Source organism: Scardinius erythrophthalmus (genome assembly GCF_964197995.2).
Source record: "Scardinius erythrophthalmus genome assembly, chromosome: 2".
Taxonomy (NCBI): domain Eukaryota; kingdom Metazoa; phylum Chordata; class Actinopteri; order Cypriniformes; family Leuciscidae; genus Scardinius; species Scardinius erythrophthalmus.
Window position 1 is genome coordinate 60,052,703 of NC_138222.1, and position 17,545 is coordinate 60,070,247.

The 17,545-nt window shown below is 41.4% G+C and overlaps 1 protein-coding gene across 1 annotated transcript in view; it reads left to right on the top strand.

Moving 5' to 3' along the window:
- Positions 1-17,129, top strand: part of LOC308705365 (cell adhesion molecule 2-like) — a gene marked incomplete at its 5' end in the record, with an annotated part of 57,162 nt that extends 40,033 nt beyond the window's left edge. The window contains one exon of the mRNA XM_081390332.1: positions 15,433-17,129. Within this exon, the coding sequence (XP_081246458.1) occupies positions 15,433-15,656 (224 nt within the window). The 3' untranslated portion in view covers positions 15,657-17,129. The remainder of the gene's footprint in view (positions 1-15,432) is intronic.
- Between the last annotated feature and the right edge of the window lie 416 nt (positions 17,130-17,545).

The following is a 17,545-nucleotide window of genomic DNA, read 5'->3' on the forward strand; positions in this document are numbered from 1 at the left end:
GGTGCTATAAATGTAGTGTCGATGCCCACTTCTCAGTGCACATCCCTACACATAAGCACAGCCCTGCACTTAGGGCTCGCGCAAATAAAATCGACTCAGGTCGATTGCGCTCCCCACATAGTAAAAGTGCCCACTACTCAGTGCCCACGAACACTATGTCTAACAGATCACAGGCTCTCTGTAAAAACGAGACCTGTGTGCGCGCGCGCTGCTTACACAAGCAGCGCGCCCCAAGCAGTAAATGTGCCCGCTCACAGCCCACATCTACTCGCACACATGAGTCCCACGGGACTCGCGCAGCCCCCCCTCACTCAGCCAAACACTGTTGTAAGGTCGAGGGCGAGCGCTCCGCCCGCTGTATTAAGCGCGCCCCCCGCCTCAAATGCCGCAGGCATAACGCCTATGTTTGTGAGCCCCATAGCACCTCTGTTGCACGGCGAACAGAGCGCGCTCTGTATCCGGCCCTTAGCCAACCATGCAGATGCATGGGCAGCGCTTCCAGGGGTTTCGGATTGGGTCTTTAGGCATTATAAAGAGAGGCTTCTCGCTACAGTTTTGTCAACGCTCTCCGCGCTTCACAGCGCGCGTCGAAACTTCGGTTCCGCTGAATGTAGCACACCTACTTCGCGCCGAAATATCAAAACTGATAAGCAAAGGGGCGATAGAGCTGTTCCCCGAGTTCAAAGCGAACAGGGGATATACAGCAGATACTTTCTAGTCCCCAAAAAGGACGGCGGTATCAGACCCATTCTGGATCTAAGACGACTGAATAGAGTATTAGTGAAACGCCGTTTCAAAATGCTCACAACCAGCAAAATTCTCGCGCATGTTCGCCGAGAAGACTGGTTCATGTCGATAGATCTGAAGGACGCATATTTTCAAATACAGATAGCGTCACATCACAGGCGATTCTTGAGATTCGCCTTCGAGGGTCAGACATACCAGTATACAGTCCTGCCTTTCGGCTTGTCCCTGGCACCTCGTACATTTACGAAATGCATGGACGCAGCGCTCGCTCCTCTCAGACTCAGAGGCATGCGAGTGCTGAACTATTTGGACGACTGGTTGATCCTAGCCCAATCACGATCTCAGCTCATAGAGCACAGAGCCATTTTACTCGATCACCTCGAGAATCTTGGTATCACGGTCAATTGGGCGAAGAGTTCACTGAACCCCAGCCAAACGATTCCGTTTCTGGGTATAGTTCTGGACTCACAGTCTATGACAGCGCGGCTGTCGCCACAGCGCGTGCTGAACATTCAGCGCGCGGCGATGTCTTTCCGCCGCGGCGCTTTCACCCAGCTCAGAAAATTTCAAAGGATGCTGGGTCTCATGGCCTCAGCATCGTCAGTTCTCCGGCTGGGCTTGCTCCGCATACGCCCGCTGCAGTTCTGGTTGAAAGCGCGGGTTCCGCGCAGAGCGTGGGTGTCCGGTCATTACGCCTCAAGGTCGATCAGGACTGTGTCACAGCCCTGGTGCCTTGGATGGCGAACGACTGGTACCAATCAGGTGTAAGCCTGGGGACTTCCTCGAGGGTGAGGATGGTGTCTACGGACGCATCCACCTCGGGATGGGGAGCGCTGCTCGAGGGCAGACCGTCCTTCGGCCTATGGTCGGAACGGGAAAAGCTCCAACACATAAACTGCCTAGAAATGCTGGCAGTGCACAACGCGCTGACGCGTTTTTGTCCCCACATCAAGGACCAACACGTCATAGTCCGTTCGGACAACATGGCAGTGGTGTCCTACATAAATCGCCAGGGCGGTCTGAATTCCATACCCCTGTACAGGCTGGCGAAACGCCTCCTGCTATGGGCTCAGCACAACCTGCGCTCGCTGAGAGCAGTACATGTGCCCGGGCTGCTGAATGTGGGCCCGGACAGACTGTCCAGGAACAACGTTCCTACGGGCGAATGGTCTCTACACCCACAAACAGTCTGGCTGTTGTGGGAGAGATTCGGCATAGCGGAGGTGGACCTATTCGCGTCCCGCGAAAACGCTCACTGCCCCGCATTCTTTTCAAAGACCGACAGCGCGCTGTCCCAAAAGTGGCCGCGCTGCCCGCTATATGCTTTTCCCCCGTCTCCCTCCTGCCTCAGGTGTTGGAATGGGTCAGGAAAACGAAATGCCCAGTGCTGCTTGTAGCACCGTTCTGGAAGAACCAGGCATGGTTCCCAGTTCTGATGCAGTTAGCAGACATCGCTCCATGGCCAGTGCCGTTGAGGAGAGATCTCCTCTCGCAGGCCAGGGGCTCGATCTGGCACCCACACCCGGAACTGTGGTCCCTTCATGTGTGGGCGCTCAACGGATACCCGTTGGTCTCGCAGAGGGAGTCATGAATACCATCACGGAGGCTAGAGCGCCGTCGACCAGGCGACTCTACGCTTCAAAGTGGTCGGTTTTCTCCGGCTGGTGTACAGCTCGGAGCCTTTCACCCCTCGAATGTGAGGTAACGGAGGTTCTCTCCTTCCTACAAGAGCTGTTGGATAAGGGCAGATCCCCTTCCACGCTCAAAGTGTATGTGGCGGCTATTTCAGCGTTCTTCGGTTCAACGCTGGGTCAGTCACTAGGAAGGAATGATTTAGTCATCCGCTTCCTCAGGGGAGCTAGGAGACTGAATCCACCCAGACCTCCGTCAGTCCCTATGTGGGACCTTTCTACGGTCCTGGCGGCCATGAAAGGTGCCCCTTTCGAGCCTATCCAGTCAATCAGCCTCAAACATTTGTCTTTCAAAACAGTGTTTTTGATGACTCTCGCTTCAGTGAAGCGCATAGGCGATCTGCACGCGCTCTCCGTGAGCCCGACGTGCTTGGAGTTTGGTCCTAATGACTCTAAAGTCATACTCAAACCTGAGCACGGCTATGTGCCGAAATCCCTCAACACGCCTTTTCGGGCTCAGGTCATTTCCCTGGCTGCCCTGCCGGCGTCGAGTGAGGAAGGGGACTCGAGTTTTCTTTGCCCTGTTAGGGCTTTAAGAACTTATATGTCCCGCTCTGCTGCCTTTAGACAGACAGAGCAGCTCTTTGTCTCGTTCAGCGGACGTTCCAAAGGAACGGCTGTTTCGAAACAAAGTCTATCCAGATGGATAGTTGACGCCATAGCGCTGGCTTATACTGCCAAGGGCATTCAATGCCCGTTGGGAGTTAGAGCGCACTCTACGAGAGGCGTTGCCTCCTCGTCGGCTTGGTCCAGCGGGATTTCCTTACAGGATATATGTACGGCGGCAGGCTGGGCCTCTCCGTCTACATTTATCAGGTTTTATAACCTAGAGGTTCCCGCCTTACAGGCTAAGCTTTGTCGGCGTAATCTAATTACAGGCGCAATGCGCTACCGACTATACTGGGCAGAACTGTGTAAGACCCACGTTTTCCCACATTAGTGCAGGCTCCCTACCCTGGCTATGTGATGTCATATTCGCGTCTGTGGACATGTCTATGTAAGGACGGAGGAAACCCCTCCTGTCTTTAGACTCTCCCTGTGAGGTCATGTTAAGCCTGCGGACGCTACAATATAGGGAATTAAGGCTCCCCCCCTTTTATTCCCTGACTCTGTGTGAGTCTATCTGGTGATTATGCACTGTATGCCTGAAATAGCTTCCGGTGATCAGTGTTCTTATCCCAGCACGCACGGCGTTTTGCAAGGGGTTCCCGTAGCGTTTTCAACGCAGTACGAGAGAACTCTCGTAAGAGAACGTACTCGGTTACTAACGTAACCTCGGTTCTCTCTAGAAGAGGGAACGAGTACTGCGTTCCCTTGCCGTGCGTTTGGTTCACTCTGGTTCGCTTCGGCGATCAAAATCAAGTGAATCAGCCTTCTCGAGCTCCTTTTATAGAGGTAAGCCACGCCCGTCTCGGCGGGAAGTGGCGAGGAGGGCGCGAAGCGCCCTCATTGGTCTGATGTTGCATCAGCCTGCGCTCGATAGGCTTATGCAGTTGCCGCAGAGCAGCCAATGAGCAGACAAGCCGTCTTGCTTCAGCTGTCTGCTGCTGCCGCAACGCGTTTTACATATATGAAAAATTAAAGGATAATTTTTGCTTCAGTGTTTCGTGAAAAGAGACTTTTCCCGTAGCGTTTTCAACGCAGTACTCGTTCCCTCTTCTAGAGAGAACCGAGGTTACGTTAGTAACCGAGTACGATTTCCAGCAACATCCATTTTAGGATTGTTTGTGATTTTGGTTTTAGTGACTTTTTATTATTATTTTATTATTTTTATTAGGGACCATGTACAATTTCCAACATAAATGTTACCATTTGATGCATTGTATCAGAGTTAGCCACAGGCTAATTTACATCTGCAGTCCATTAAAAAAAACATACAAATAACACTCCCCCACCCCCCACCCCCCACCCCCTAACCACACATACACAAAACACATTTTGTTAGCACCACATCAGTGTCAGTGGGTACAGATTTGAGTGGTCTTCAGAAAAGATTTCAGTTGTGATTTAAAACTCTTAATGGAACTGCAGCTCTTTATGTCATCTGTTATTGCATTCCACTGTGTAGTGGCTTTAAAAGAAAAGGCAGATTGTTTAAAGGGGTCATATAATGGTACATGCACTTTTACAAGTGGATTGTACTGAAATGTGTGTTGGCAGTGCCTGTACACAACCATCATAAAATGCTAAAAATCCATCCAATGTTTTTTTTTTAAATCTTCTTATATGTTTTCCCCTGTCTCTAATCAAGCCGTTCGACCGTGTGACGTCACACGGTCGGACGCCCCTCCCACGATTGTTGATTGACAGCAGCGTTTCAAATCAGACCCGCCCTCGCTCGTGAGCGAGCTGTCAGTCATCATAGAGCTGGTAAGTCCCGCCCATCCATAAAACCCCAAGTGGACCTCTAGGTTGAAAAATCGTCAATGCAAGTGAATGTGAGAAAATAATTATTTTCTGGTCCCGTTTGAATTGTGCCATGAATGTGAACATATGTTGTCTGTGAATGTTTTATATAATTTTTCATGTTACGAGTTTGACAGTATATTGCATGATTCTTTGGCTAGCAGTTGTGGAAAAGACATAACGAGAAAGACTACATGTCGCCTATGTGACGTCACCCCATAACACATTTTCCCTCCACTTGTCAAATCACGGTGCTAATGCTGCGATCATCTATGGAGACAGATCGAGATGCCTGTGTGTTTTGTACCCAAATGTCACCATTCAAACCAAATGGGCTGTTCTTTCTTCAGATTCCCGTCTGAAACGCGTCGAAAGCAGCGAAGAGTTGTAGTCCACAAAGTGCTCTCACACAAAGTCTAACCGTATCAAACTTCTACCCGCTAAATTGTAGCATTCTTCACACGAAAAATTATATTAAAAATTCACAGACAACATATGTTCACATTCATGGCAAAATTCAAACGGGACCAGAAAATAATTATTTTCTCACGATTTTTCAACATAGAGGTCCAGTGGGGTTAGCGGAAGGGACGGGACTTACCAGCTCTATAGTGCGCGCGGTCATTGTTGATACTGGAGCACTGTCTATGAGCAGAATGGCGTCTAAGTGATTGTGGTGTTCTGTTCTTGGGTGTAATAAGGAACACAGCATCATTTTGATGCTCCTAAATCCGAAACGCTGAAGACACAGTGGCTCAGTTTGTTTTCGAAGGGAATATTCCCCACGATTAACGTCAATGCTTTCATGTTTGCGCGAATCATTTCACACACCAGACTGCTTCACAAACGAGGGTCAGTAAAGCTGGTTTTGCTAAGAAGCTGCTCGGTACCAACATTATATTGACGTTCTCAATATAATTCATAATCCCACGTTTATAATGACAATGTTATGGTTATTGTGTTATGGTTGTAACAAACTGTGTACGCACAGAACAGAGGGGCGGGGTGAGCAAAGCTCATTATCATTTAAAGACACATGCACTTAAACGGCGTGCTGAAAACAGAGCTGTTTTTGACCAGGTAAAATGAGTGTTTTCTTACAATACTAATGATAATTTTTAATTAAAGTATATCACAAACTTTTAATTTAGACCCTAAAGAATCATATTAGCTTGTACAAAAATGGCATTATATGACCCCTTTAAAGGTTGAACGGCAAAAAGTTATGTTGCAGTCAAAAATAGACACTATTCTGGTAGATTTTACAGAAATTACAGGGCGATTGCAAACAAAAAACAATAAACATGCAGGGGCCAGGCCATGTAGAATCGTATACACTAGAGTCAAGTTTGAAAAGTCTAAAATTTTCAAAACTCAATAAATTGGGTTTCTCTAGGATCTTGCAATGGTGGTACCGAAATGGCTTTTTATCAAGGATTTTTATAGCTTGCTTATATAATGATTCTAGAGGTCTAATGGCAGATTCACTGGCCTGTCCCCAACAGGTGATACAGTATGAAATATGTGAAAAAATTAAAGTATGCATAGATATTGTGGCTACATCCATAGGGAGGGACGATCTAACCTGTCTAAAGTTTGCCAAATTATATTTTAGTTTTCTTGAAGTTAAGATTCGAATCTAAAATTATACCAAGATATTTAAAATCAGTAACTATATCAATTGATTCATTTTTAATTAAAATGTCTGCAGTTTGAATCTGGCCCTTGGTTTTATAAAAGAACATACCTTTTGTCTTGCTGATAATCAAGGAAAGACAAGATTCTTAAGTCACTCAACAACACCTTGCATGGCATGAGTCTATTTCTCAGCTGCTAGCTGAGCATTTTTGCATGTGTGTACAAAACAGTGTCATCGGCATATAATTGTATATCAACACTGTGACAGTGCTGTGGAAGATCATTAATATAAAGACTAAAAAGTAAAGGACCTAATACAGATCACTGAGGCACGCCCATTGTGTCTTTCATATAGCTGGAGCGTGCATCTTTAATTCTAACACACTACATCCTAAATTTGACAAGTAAGATGAGAGCCATGCTAGTGTTTGTGCTGAAAAATTTAAATTAGAAAGCTTGGAAATAAGGACATCATGATTCACCGTATCAAAGGCTTTACGCAAGTCCAAGAATACAGCGGCAACAACTCCTCCCTTATCAAGTTGTGTTCTTATTTTTTCTGTGAAGTGCAAAACGGCTGTTTCTGTGCAATAGTTCTTCCTGAAGCTAAATTGCATGTGATTTAAAGCAGGTTTACAGTTATTTAGATTGTTGTAAGCTGCTCTATGATAATTTTCTCCATTGCCTTTGATAGTACTGGTAATATACTTATAGGTCTATCGGACTGAGGTGTCCTCTTGACTTAAGCCTAACTTTTCACAGATTTAGGAGCTGATTTTAGCGCTAAAAACCTTTGGGAAATACTCGTAGAGCAAAAATTTAGGAGTCCTAAAATTAGGACAGACATGCCCATTATTTGTAAGATTTTCTCCTAAATCGGCAAGTTAGTTACTTTTAGCCTTAAGGTGTCTTGTGAATACGGCCCCTGATTGTATTTGTGTTGATTTGAGTTAGTGTTGAATGATGCTGTATCTTTAATAAACTCTCCATCAGAGACTCAGAGAGCTTGAGAATGCACAGTTGCCCTACAGGTTGGAAGCAGAATTGTCCATTACCGCGTAAATAATTTCGCCGCCCGCAGCCTACTGTCGCACGCACGCTCACTGTTCATCTAGCATTGGCTTTGGAATGAACGATGTCCACAGACAAGGTAGAGTATGTTGCATGATTTCATGAAAGCATGATGTATTGCGACATCAGAAACGAAGAAAAACGAAATAATGACTATTGTAATGCTTGACGTAAAGCAAGTCAAATTTGTAGTTTTCTTATGTCTCATTCGAACTACAGAAACGTGACCCAGTTTGGCAAACTTGCATAGTGTGGTTATAGCAGATATAGAGCTGCAAAGCGAATCCAGAAGTGCCTTTCACCCTGTTACGACTTGATGAACCACTGATACAATTTTGGAAACATTATTTTAAGGTAAAAAATGTTACTTAGTGTTGCTTTAAAGTAGATTTGAACATTTAAGTCACTTTGGATTATAAATCGCAGTTTCAGACGATAGAAAAGTTTGTGTCCACTGATGTAGAGTTTATAAAATACACACTGATGTCTATGAAAGCGGCAATAAAAATCCTTTCCATTATAATTAGACGACACGTTTTATTCATATCAGATACTAACACATTGTGTAAGTAACTTTTAAGTTTACTCTATTCTTCTCCCAGTTCACCGGCCACTTACTTTAATGTATTTCGGGAGAAGTGGATGATTTCACGTGTTGTAAATCCAACAGATCCGATTCTCTGAACTGTGTCTGAGGCACAAACTAACATGGCGCCGCCCATTGCGAATATACATCAGGCGGGTAATCCATCGACCGGAAGTTGAAGCCGGCCGCGTGCTGCCATCTTGTAGCAGAACTTCACTTGCGTTAGCATTCCATTGACTCCCATTCATTTTGGCGTCACTTTGACAGCGAATAACTTTACATCTGAGGCGTTTAAAGACTCCATTTGTCCATTATTTATTTCTAAAGAAACACGACAATGTATAAAGGGCTCCATTACCTTCTATGTTACATTATGGCCCCGTAAAAAACAGTTTTTGTAAAAATAGGCTAACGATTGCGTCATACCCACTCGACTCTCTGTCGCACAGTAGAGAAATTACCGTACAGACAGGAGGAGAAGCTCGCAGGCAATCGGGGGGACATCAAGGGAGAAGCCCATAGATACTGTATATTATACTGTCAAAATAATTAATCAGAATACTTACTCCTGCTCACTCACGCCAAAGAACTCTTTGCTCAAGCTCGCCGTCTCTGCAAGATTAACGTTGGCAGTTTGCACACACAGCTACTAGAAGGTTTACAGGTTTATCTGTCAGACAGGTTGCTCACGTCATCAAGCTTAGTTTGAGTCGGTTTGAGTCTGCGCGTCAGGAACGGAAGTGCTAAAAAAAAAAATCGCTAAAAATGGGCTTCACTTGTCTCAATTGAGTTCCAATGAGATGGCTCTGTCCACTTTTTATACTGTCTATGATATACATACAGTCGGCATCTAGTCATAGTTGTGGGCCTGGCAAGGGTGGAGTCGGTGTGGGGGAAAACACTGCGAACATCGTGTGTATTTGAATGACAAAAATGTGGTATTGCGAGTCATTGACGCCTGCCGACCGTCAACGGTACATTGTAAAATTATGCAATAGGTTATGATAGCCCCTGGGTTAATGACCCAACCAAATGGCCGGAGGTGTCGTTTCCAGACATATTTTGTTATCTGGTTGAATCTCCAAGACATCGTGGTAACATTAGCCTATAACTCAATCAACTTTCGTATGTTGCATACTATAACTCCATAAAACCTTGTCACTTACCAATTGTACGTATGCTTCACTCCAAACTATTAATCCTTTTGTAAAACGGTGATCAGAAGCCTACCCGGAAGTGCGAAAAACTGTAGTACATCGAAAATCCGCTAGGGGTAGGTCCCAAAAGGGAGCAAATGTCCATAGACATGTTAAAATGTCCGATTTCACAGCATAAATTTGTGTTTTCACAGGTTGGTCCCATGGACTTTTATTGTATTTTTCGATAGGTTCCGAGTGCCTGACAACTGTGAGGGGGGTGAATTTTTTTCTAACTCGTTAGTTTAGATCGTATTTAGATATAAAATGTATGACAAATAAGGGTGTGGTTAACTTTGATTGACAGCTTGATTGACAGCTAATAACGAGCATAGGCTGCGCCGAGGAGAATGACAACATAAGAAGCGCCATTTTTTAACACAGTTGAAATATAATACTACTGTTTCTGTATCATGAAATGTAGTTTTAAGAGTTTTTCAGGCGAGAATGTAGTTGTTTAAAGCTCAAATCTGTGGTTTATTTATAAAGATTTATGAAAATTTTATCCAGGTTGTGAGATCCAGGTGATCAGCGGGCGCTCGGCACTCATGTACCCCGCCTGGAGCAGCCTTTCCTCGGCTAGTCGTTCTGACGTTTGCCGCTGACTCTGGCGTCTCTGTAGTGGTTAAACATGAGATATAATTCTTCTTGTGTATATCTAACGGGCGATTTTTGGTCTCGTGAATCTATAATTTGTTCCCTGGCCAATCTTTTGGCTGAGGGCTAAGTGAAGTTTCATAATTTTATAAGCTATTTACCTTTACCGTTGTATGGTTAGACTAGAGCGCTGACTTTGTAAATTTGACTGAATTTTTTTAGCTTCTTGTACCATTTACTTATACTTTTATAATGGCTAATATTGATAAAACTGAAATTTATCAAAAAGAGACTGGGTTGAGTTTTGTCATTTTAAATTTTAATACAACGAAGATGATCTGTAATGTTGTTTACTGCAACGTCTGTTGTTTAGTACAAATGCACATATTGCCTTTGAATATAATCAATACGAGTTGCCTGAACCACATTGGTGTGGCTATAATGTTTAAGATTTCTTTAAATTAAAACGAAAAGAGGCAGTGTGGTGTTTTATAACATATTTCGTTTTATTGTTGCCTAAAATATACATACAGAGATAACCGGAGTAACAGAGCGAGCTGACTCTGCAATACTGCAATACATTTTAATTTAATCATTATTTAAGTTTTTTATTTACCTGTATGTAAGCAGCACAGTGCTGTAGGGCCCGCTATATTGGTCCAATCTGCCGGTCCACCAATACACGGGGAAGGTTATCACGTGTTCTGTCCTCACTCATGCAAAGTATTGGTTGGTTAAATTTACAATACATTGTAGCGACTGGGCTATTTGAATCATTCGTTCGTCTGATTCTGAATTAACCAATTCGGACTCTGTGTTTTCGAAGCACATTCCTGTCCAAAACGTTCTTTGCTAAGCTTACCAGAGCTTGTAACCTCCTGACTTCAAAATTGCAAATCATACGCCAGGCTCCAGAGAGACTGGAGCAAATGGACTTTTACGACACTAATTGCACCTCAGAGACACTCCAGAACCTGAAACTAACATTCCTCTCTGCACCAAAGAGATAACAAAACTTTCTCCTGCTACGTGACATCACACCCCCACACACACACAAACATCCTTTGTGTTTAACTTAGAACTTAGAGATATTCTTTTTGATATATGTACAATTACATTATGCATGTGTGATTAGTTTTGCTTTATAATAGAGATGTAGTTTTCTAATGTGTAATCTTGAATCAAAAGTGTTTAGTTTAAGAACTCTCTGGCAATTGCCTTCCCCCCCACTTTGCTGTTTTATGACCTTAATGGAATGTCAGCAAGCCAGGAATCTCACTGAGATTCTGGCAGTGGAGCAGAATTAAAGTGTTAATCTTTACTCCTACTTAAATCCTACATTTTCTATTTCTATAACCACTTAAGAAATGTATAAACATGGATTGGATTTTCCCGTGTCATAGTAGCCGATATCAGGGCTTGATAGTCGTGTGAGGAAACTTTAAATGTGTGTATTTCTGCATATTAATGTAACTTTATGTTTCTTCTACTTTTATATGTCATGCTTGGTGTCTGTTTGACCGTCTTGCGGTGACTAAACCAACCGTACATAGGAGATTACAGTAAAATGTATTGTTCTGTGTGTACAATCTTCCGAGGTAGAAATGACTGAATGTTATACCATCATAAACTATGCAAATAAGTTCTTTTGACAAGACAAAGAAGAACTTTTCCCGCTCGAGATACTCTAAGAGGATTGGTTCAAGTACGCGGAGCAGGCGTGAGCCCATCCTCTCCATAAGAGACAGACACAGAACTTTCTCGAGAGCACTTTCACGAACCCTCTTCGTCAGCGAGAAGATCCATATGGCTCCCTTTTGGGAGCGTTCTCCGTTTTCTCTTTTATTTTCTTTACGTCTTTTCATTATTTGCGTCTTCGGACTCAACGAAGCAAACGCAGCAGGCAACTTCAACTCAAAGAGAAAGACTCTTTTGAAAATCCCGCGACCGCGCTCACCGGAAGACACGAGAGCGCGAGCCCTGTTTTCTTAAGGAAACACACGCACGTTGCTCCTAACGACGCACGCACGACTTTGCGTTCTTCAGCAACAAAGAGAACCATCTTGCAAGATAAGTTTATTGAACTTTAATGTGATTTGATTCCTTGTTGTCTTTTAAAAGGTTACTGTCTGTGATTTAGTTTACTGTGATCATTTCAGATGATCTTTTGCTTTCACTTTCTCTCGCTCACTCTCCCATCCTCTCTCTCACTCTCCCATCCCCCCTCTCTCTCTCTCTCTCTCTCTCTCTCGGATATCTGTTATCCGTTTGGTCTTGTAATGTTTTCGTCCATATGTTTCTGTTGTAAATATATGTATTTACTCTGTGTATACTCGTAGTTTCGATGTAGTATTAGTCCAATTATTAAAATTCCATATATCCTCGATTGATTCTGTCTGTCTGCTCATAACCATATAGTCAATGAAGTGCTGATCCTAGCTACATGCTTTATCTTGTTACGATTTAAGTAACCTAATTTTACAAACACAGAGAGAGTTGGGTTTTTTTCAAGGCCAGGAAAAAATACTCTTTTTTGCGTTTGTAAGAAGGATAATTTTCTTTGAGAGTTGAAGTTAATCTTACGTTTAATGTTTGCTGGACAAACAGATTGTTTGATAACTAAATTAATTCCATTAAAAGTTATCCCATAACTTCGATTTGAAATAAGACTATTGATGTAGTAATGACGAACCATAACCCGTTATGGTAATCATTCATATATCGATCTAGTTTCAGCTTCGATAAATTAATGTAACTGTAATATGTAAAATATTAATCATATTCATGATTAATTATTAAAATTCCCTATAGATCATTTGAGCTAATATTAATATTAATGTACAACCCAGTGTTGCTACAACATTTAGTTATGTATTCTCTCGTTTATTTCATCTGACTCCATAAATGAAAGGGTTTTAATAATATCTGTGCCTCACTAAGAGTGGGTGAATGTTTGACTATTCCTTTTAACCATTAAATGAACATCAAGATCAGTTAGAATAATCACATTAGGATTTATTATGTCAGGTAAATGTATCATGTCAATTTCATAATCAATTCAAAGATAATCGATACAAACATCAAATGCTCTGGAATAGAGAGAAGATGCAAACCCAACTTTAAGAAATACGTGAGGCTGAGAGATCTATCTCTCTCAGCCTAATGGACCGATCTGAAGTACAGAAAAGGCCCCGATCTCCCTGCTGCATCTCATTAAATAGCCAGACCTCTTTTACATGTAAACGTGCTAACAAAAGAAATTTGCATTCAGAGGTAGCACCTCTGGGTGTAGGGAGACCATTTGTCTAGAGGCCAACCCCTCCTTGTATGCTAGTTATCCATAAACCTTCAAAAACCTTATTACCTTGTGTTTTACTTATTCTGAAATGAGACATTTGTACCAGTCGCACTGTGACATTTTAAACGATACCAAACATGAAAATACTCTGTGATAATCATTCACATTAAACTATATATTTTCTTGGGAGAAATCAGGTGATCGTCTGAGCATGAGAGAGGGGTGAGGGGAGAGGGAAGGAGATGTAGATTAGGATGACTCGGAGGTGAGACTTTCGTCTCAATAGCCGCTTTCCGACCGGAGGAACCTTTTCACAGTTCCTAGAACTATTGGCTAAAGTACCCGGATGTCGGCGTGTTTGCACTGCAGGAACTAGGAACGATTTTAGTTCTAGGAACTCCATTTGGAGTCCATTTGGAGTCGTCGTGCCGTCAAAATAAAAGTCATCGTGCTTGCGTCACTCCCTTACCCCTCCTACCAGTTCCTATGGCCACTTGGCCAGTGCAAACGCAAACAGCAAAACCGAGTTTGGGGGAGAGTAGTTCTTAGAACTGTTTAGAAGTGGACAGTTCCTAGAACTACTTGGTCGGAAAGCGGCTAATGGTGCACGAGGGCCAGTTCAAATGGTAATCTCCAGAGAGGTCCTTTTGTCCTCTCAGGGTCTGGTCAACCCAGAAACAGACTGTCTGGAATTTCCTAATTTATCAATTCTTACAGTGCAGTGTTAATATTCAATCTGTGTTTTTACAATGTTTAAAGTGGCTGGCAATAATAAATTTTCTTATTAGAAATAAAACTGCCTCATTTTTGAGCTGTAATAGTTAGGCCTATACTCTACTGTATTTTCATATTGGTCATTATGGTGGTACTTGGTGAGCCACATATTTTGTGGGTGTATTTTTACTTGGTGTAAACATTTTGAGAACCACTGTTCAAGTGCATCACACACACACACACACACACACACACACACACACACACACACACACACACACACACACACACACACACACACACACACACACACACACACGTGTTCAAGCTTCGTGTTTAGCATATTTTATGCACTTTTGTAATAAATCACTCAAAAGTAATTTATAGACCTTATGCAGAGCTGCGCCATGACAGGAATGAAAGCGAGGCTGTGAGGGATAAATCTACCGTTTTCAATGACATCCGCTGTTAAAAGCTGTTATTAAAGCTCATAGATCACTTATAATTTTCCACAGCTCATATTGTCTGAGGTTTTTTTGCCTACTGAAATTTCTTGGAAAGATATTATTTCAGTGTTTCGTCAGCAGAACAATCCAAAAACACATTAACAGTAAAACCCACTGAAGATGTCTATCCACAGCCTCACTTTCATTCCTGTTAAAAATCAAATAAGCTGCTGTGATTAAAGGTTTATTTACTGTTTATTTTTATCTGACGTCTATCTTTTTGTTGCAATTAATCTGATTATTGTACATTAAAAATAGTTCTAGATGCCCCTTTTTTACATCTGAGCTCCTGCCCCTGAGAAACTCAAGTTTAAATCATTTAAATATTTAAAACATATTTTTAAATATTTTGCCTTATGTTGGATATTTTTTTTTATTTTTTAATGCTTAAAATTCAATTATTTTATTGTTATATGCTGAAAGTTTATGAATTAGATTTTTAAATATTTTTAGGGCTTTTGTAATGTTTTTTAACACAATGTTTGTGGCCAAGGACAGCACATATGTTAATGTTACATGTTTACACATCTTTGTGATGACCTTTCTGACACATTTACTGTGTTTAAATTCATTAACACTATAAAGGAGTTAAAATGAACAAAGCTCACGCATTAAGAATTTAACACGGGTTGAGTCATTTTTAACACATCCTTTCTAAGAGTGTAAATAACATTAATAGGAATATTAATTTCATGGTATCATAACACAACTTGACTAGTCTTATTGAAAATGTATTTAACTTGTGTACAGTAAATATTGTAAATGTTGGACAAGCTGTAATTTGAACATGCTTGATTAATTCAAAGAGCATATCATACATGTGGACTAAATATAAATATTTTATTTAGTTTTAACAATACATTTATTTATTTATAATGTAATCATCAGCACAAGCAAACTATTTTTTTTTTTTTTTTTTGAGTTCATGACAGTGATCTTGATACTGCAATACTTTTTTTAACACTCAGTTTTTTTTTAACAGTCACTCTCACATGTGAGATACAGAGAGAAGACATTCAGTGGAGATACAGATGGACTAAAGATGGTTCAGACATCTCACACACAGAGAGAGTCATCGACATCAACATCATATCTGTGTCTGCTGGTGGTCAGTACAGCTGTGAAGCAACGAGATCAGACTTCAGTGATGGTGTTACAGTGAATGTATCAGGTGAGTGTTCATATTCAACTGTGTTGCTCATTTAAAATCCATATTTGTGTTTCAGCACTTTTCTTATATTCTTCTGTATCAGCCACATCTGTTCTTAAGACAACTGAAGCAATTCACTTTAGTCATTATTCTCTCAGATGCAGAACTGCTTACTGAATAAAGCTCAGTATCTGTTTTCTGCTCATTTCTTTAAAGCCCAATTATGCTTTTTCAATATTACCTGTCATGCAGTGATGAAGCTGTTTATGAATGTAAAAGGTCTGCAAAATTGTAAAGATCAAAGTGCAGATAAATAAAGTTATTGTCTCCTAAAAGAATAGATTCTGAACTGCAGAAACGAGTCGTCAGTGTTTCCAGTCTCACTTCTGTAACTTATCTACGCAAAAATGTAACTAATTTGCATTATTACCAGACTATGATCTTCATTATCTGCCCATGAACAAAGTCTGATTTGACACTCAAACACTTTAGGTCAGGGGTCAGGAACCTTTTTGACTAAAGAGACATTTTTATTCTTCTTTGCTAGAACCGCATCATAGCTCATTTCCATAAAGCTGACCTGACTTCAGCTCTCCTCGACGCCCTCACCGTCCAAGATGCGCCACCAGCTCTAAAAGACCCTAATCTGAATAAAATACAAAAACTTTTAAAGACAATTTCAATAAACATTTTATAGAAAAACACTATTGTTTTACAGATATATCCTGGATTATTGTGATCAAACATTCTCTGTAATATGTAATGTTCTTGCAGTTAACCGTTAGCTAGCAATAGCATAGCACATGAGCTCATGTATTTATCACTGCATTGACAACAACACAGTTACTGCCTTTAAAGCAATGCCGCATATCATCAGTGTGTGTTGGTCTTCTCCTGACTGAAGCGCAGGCTCTACTCTTCTGCACAACAGTGACCCACAAAACTCACACAACAGAAACACTTTAATCCCAACAGAACTTTAAACACTAACAGATCTCTCAAGATCTCAGCATCTTCACTTATTACAATCCAATTTGACTATTTCTTTCAAACAAAAGTTCTTGTTGAATTTACAAAAGTTTAGTTGTTGATGTTTTATTGAAAATAATAAAGATGTTACCATTATGGTGATCAGTGTTTGTTTTAGTTGGGCTCTTGACTTTAAAAAAAAAAAATAATTCTGGCTGCTTTAACCAACCCCAAGATGATTTAATATTGTCTAAGGACATTAAGGGTGTGACATTTATTTGCAACTAAATATCTTTAAGTAAAACGCAAAAAGTGGGAAATAATAATGCAAAGGAATTCAGAAGATTTAGGCTACATAGATTTATTCATATTATCAGCCCATAAACATAGTGAGAAAACAAACTTCAAATGATTCTGACTATAAATAGTCAACGTAGATAAAGGAAAATACAATGAAGTTTACCAAACAAAAATGAAGAGCACGAGTGTTGCCCAAATCAAAGAACAAAACAAAACAAAACACCTCTAACTATAACCCTGAAATCTAACCTAGCTAAATCAAAGAAAAATCCAAAAAAAAAAACATCTTCGGCGTGCTAACACACGCCTTAACTTACCTCCACTAACTAACAAACAAAAACTACAATTCAAGGCAACACTCCCTAAACTAATGAACTAATACATCAAAAAGAACCTAAGTGTAGCACGATGTATGTCACGTGACATTCTAGCTTGCTCTTCAATGAACACGAGAACACACCGTTGTAACTTATCAGAACTAGACACAAGATTTAAAGAACTAAATAGAGAAACAAATAATGACGAATGAGGGACACAGGGCTACATAATAAGTCTCTACGAGGGCGCGCGCGCACATACAGCAAAAGCCCAGCCAAAACCCCTCCTTAAAGACAGCTGGCGTCGCCCTTTTATAGCCAGCTTCCGGCAGAGCGTCATGGAGACGAACGAATCCCAG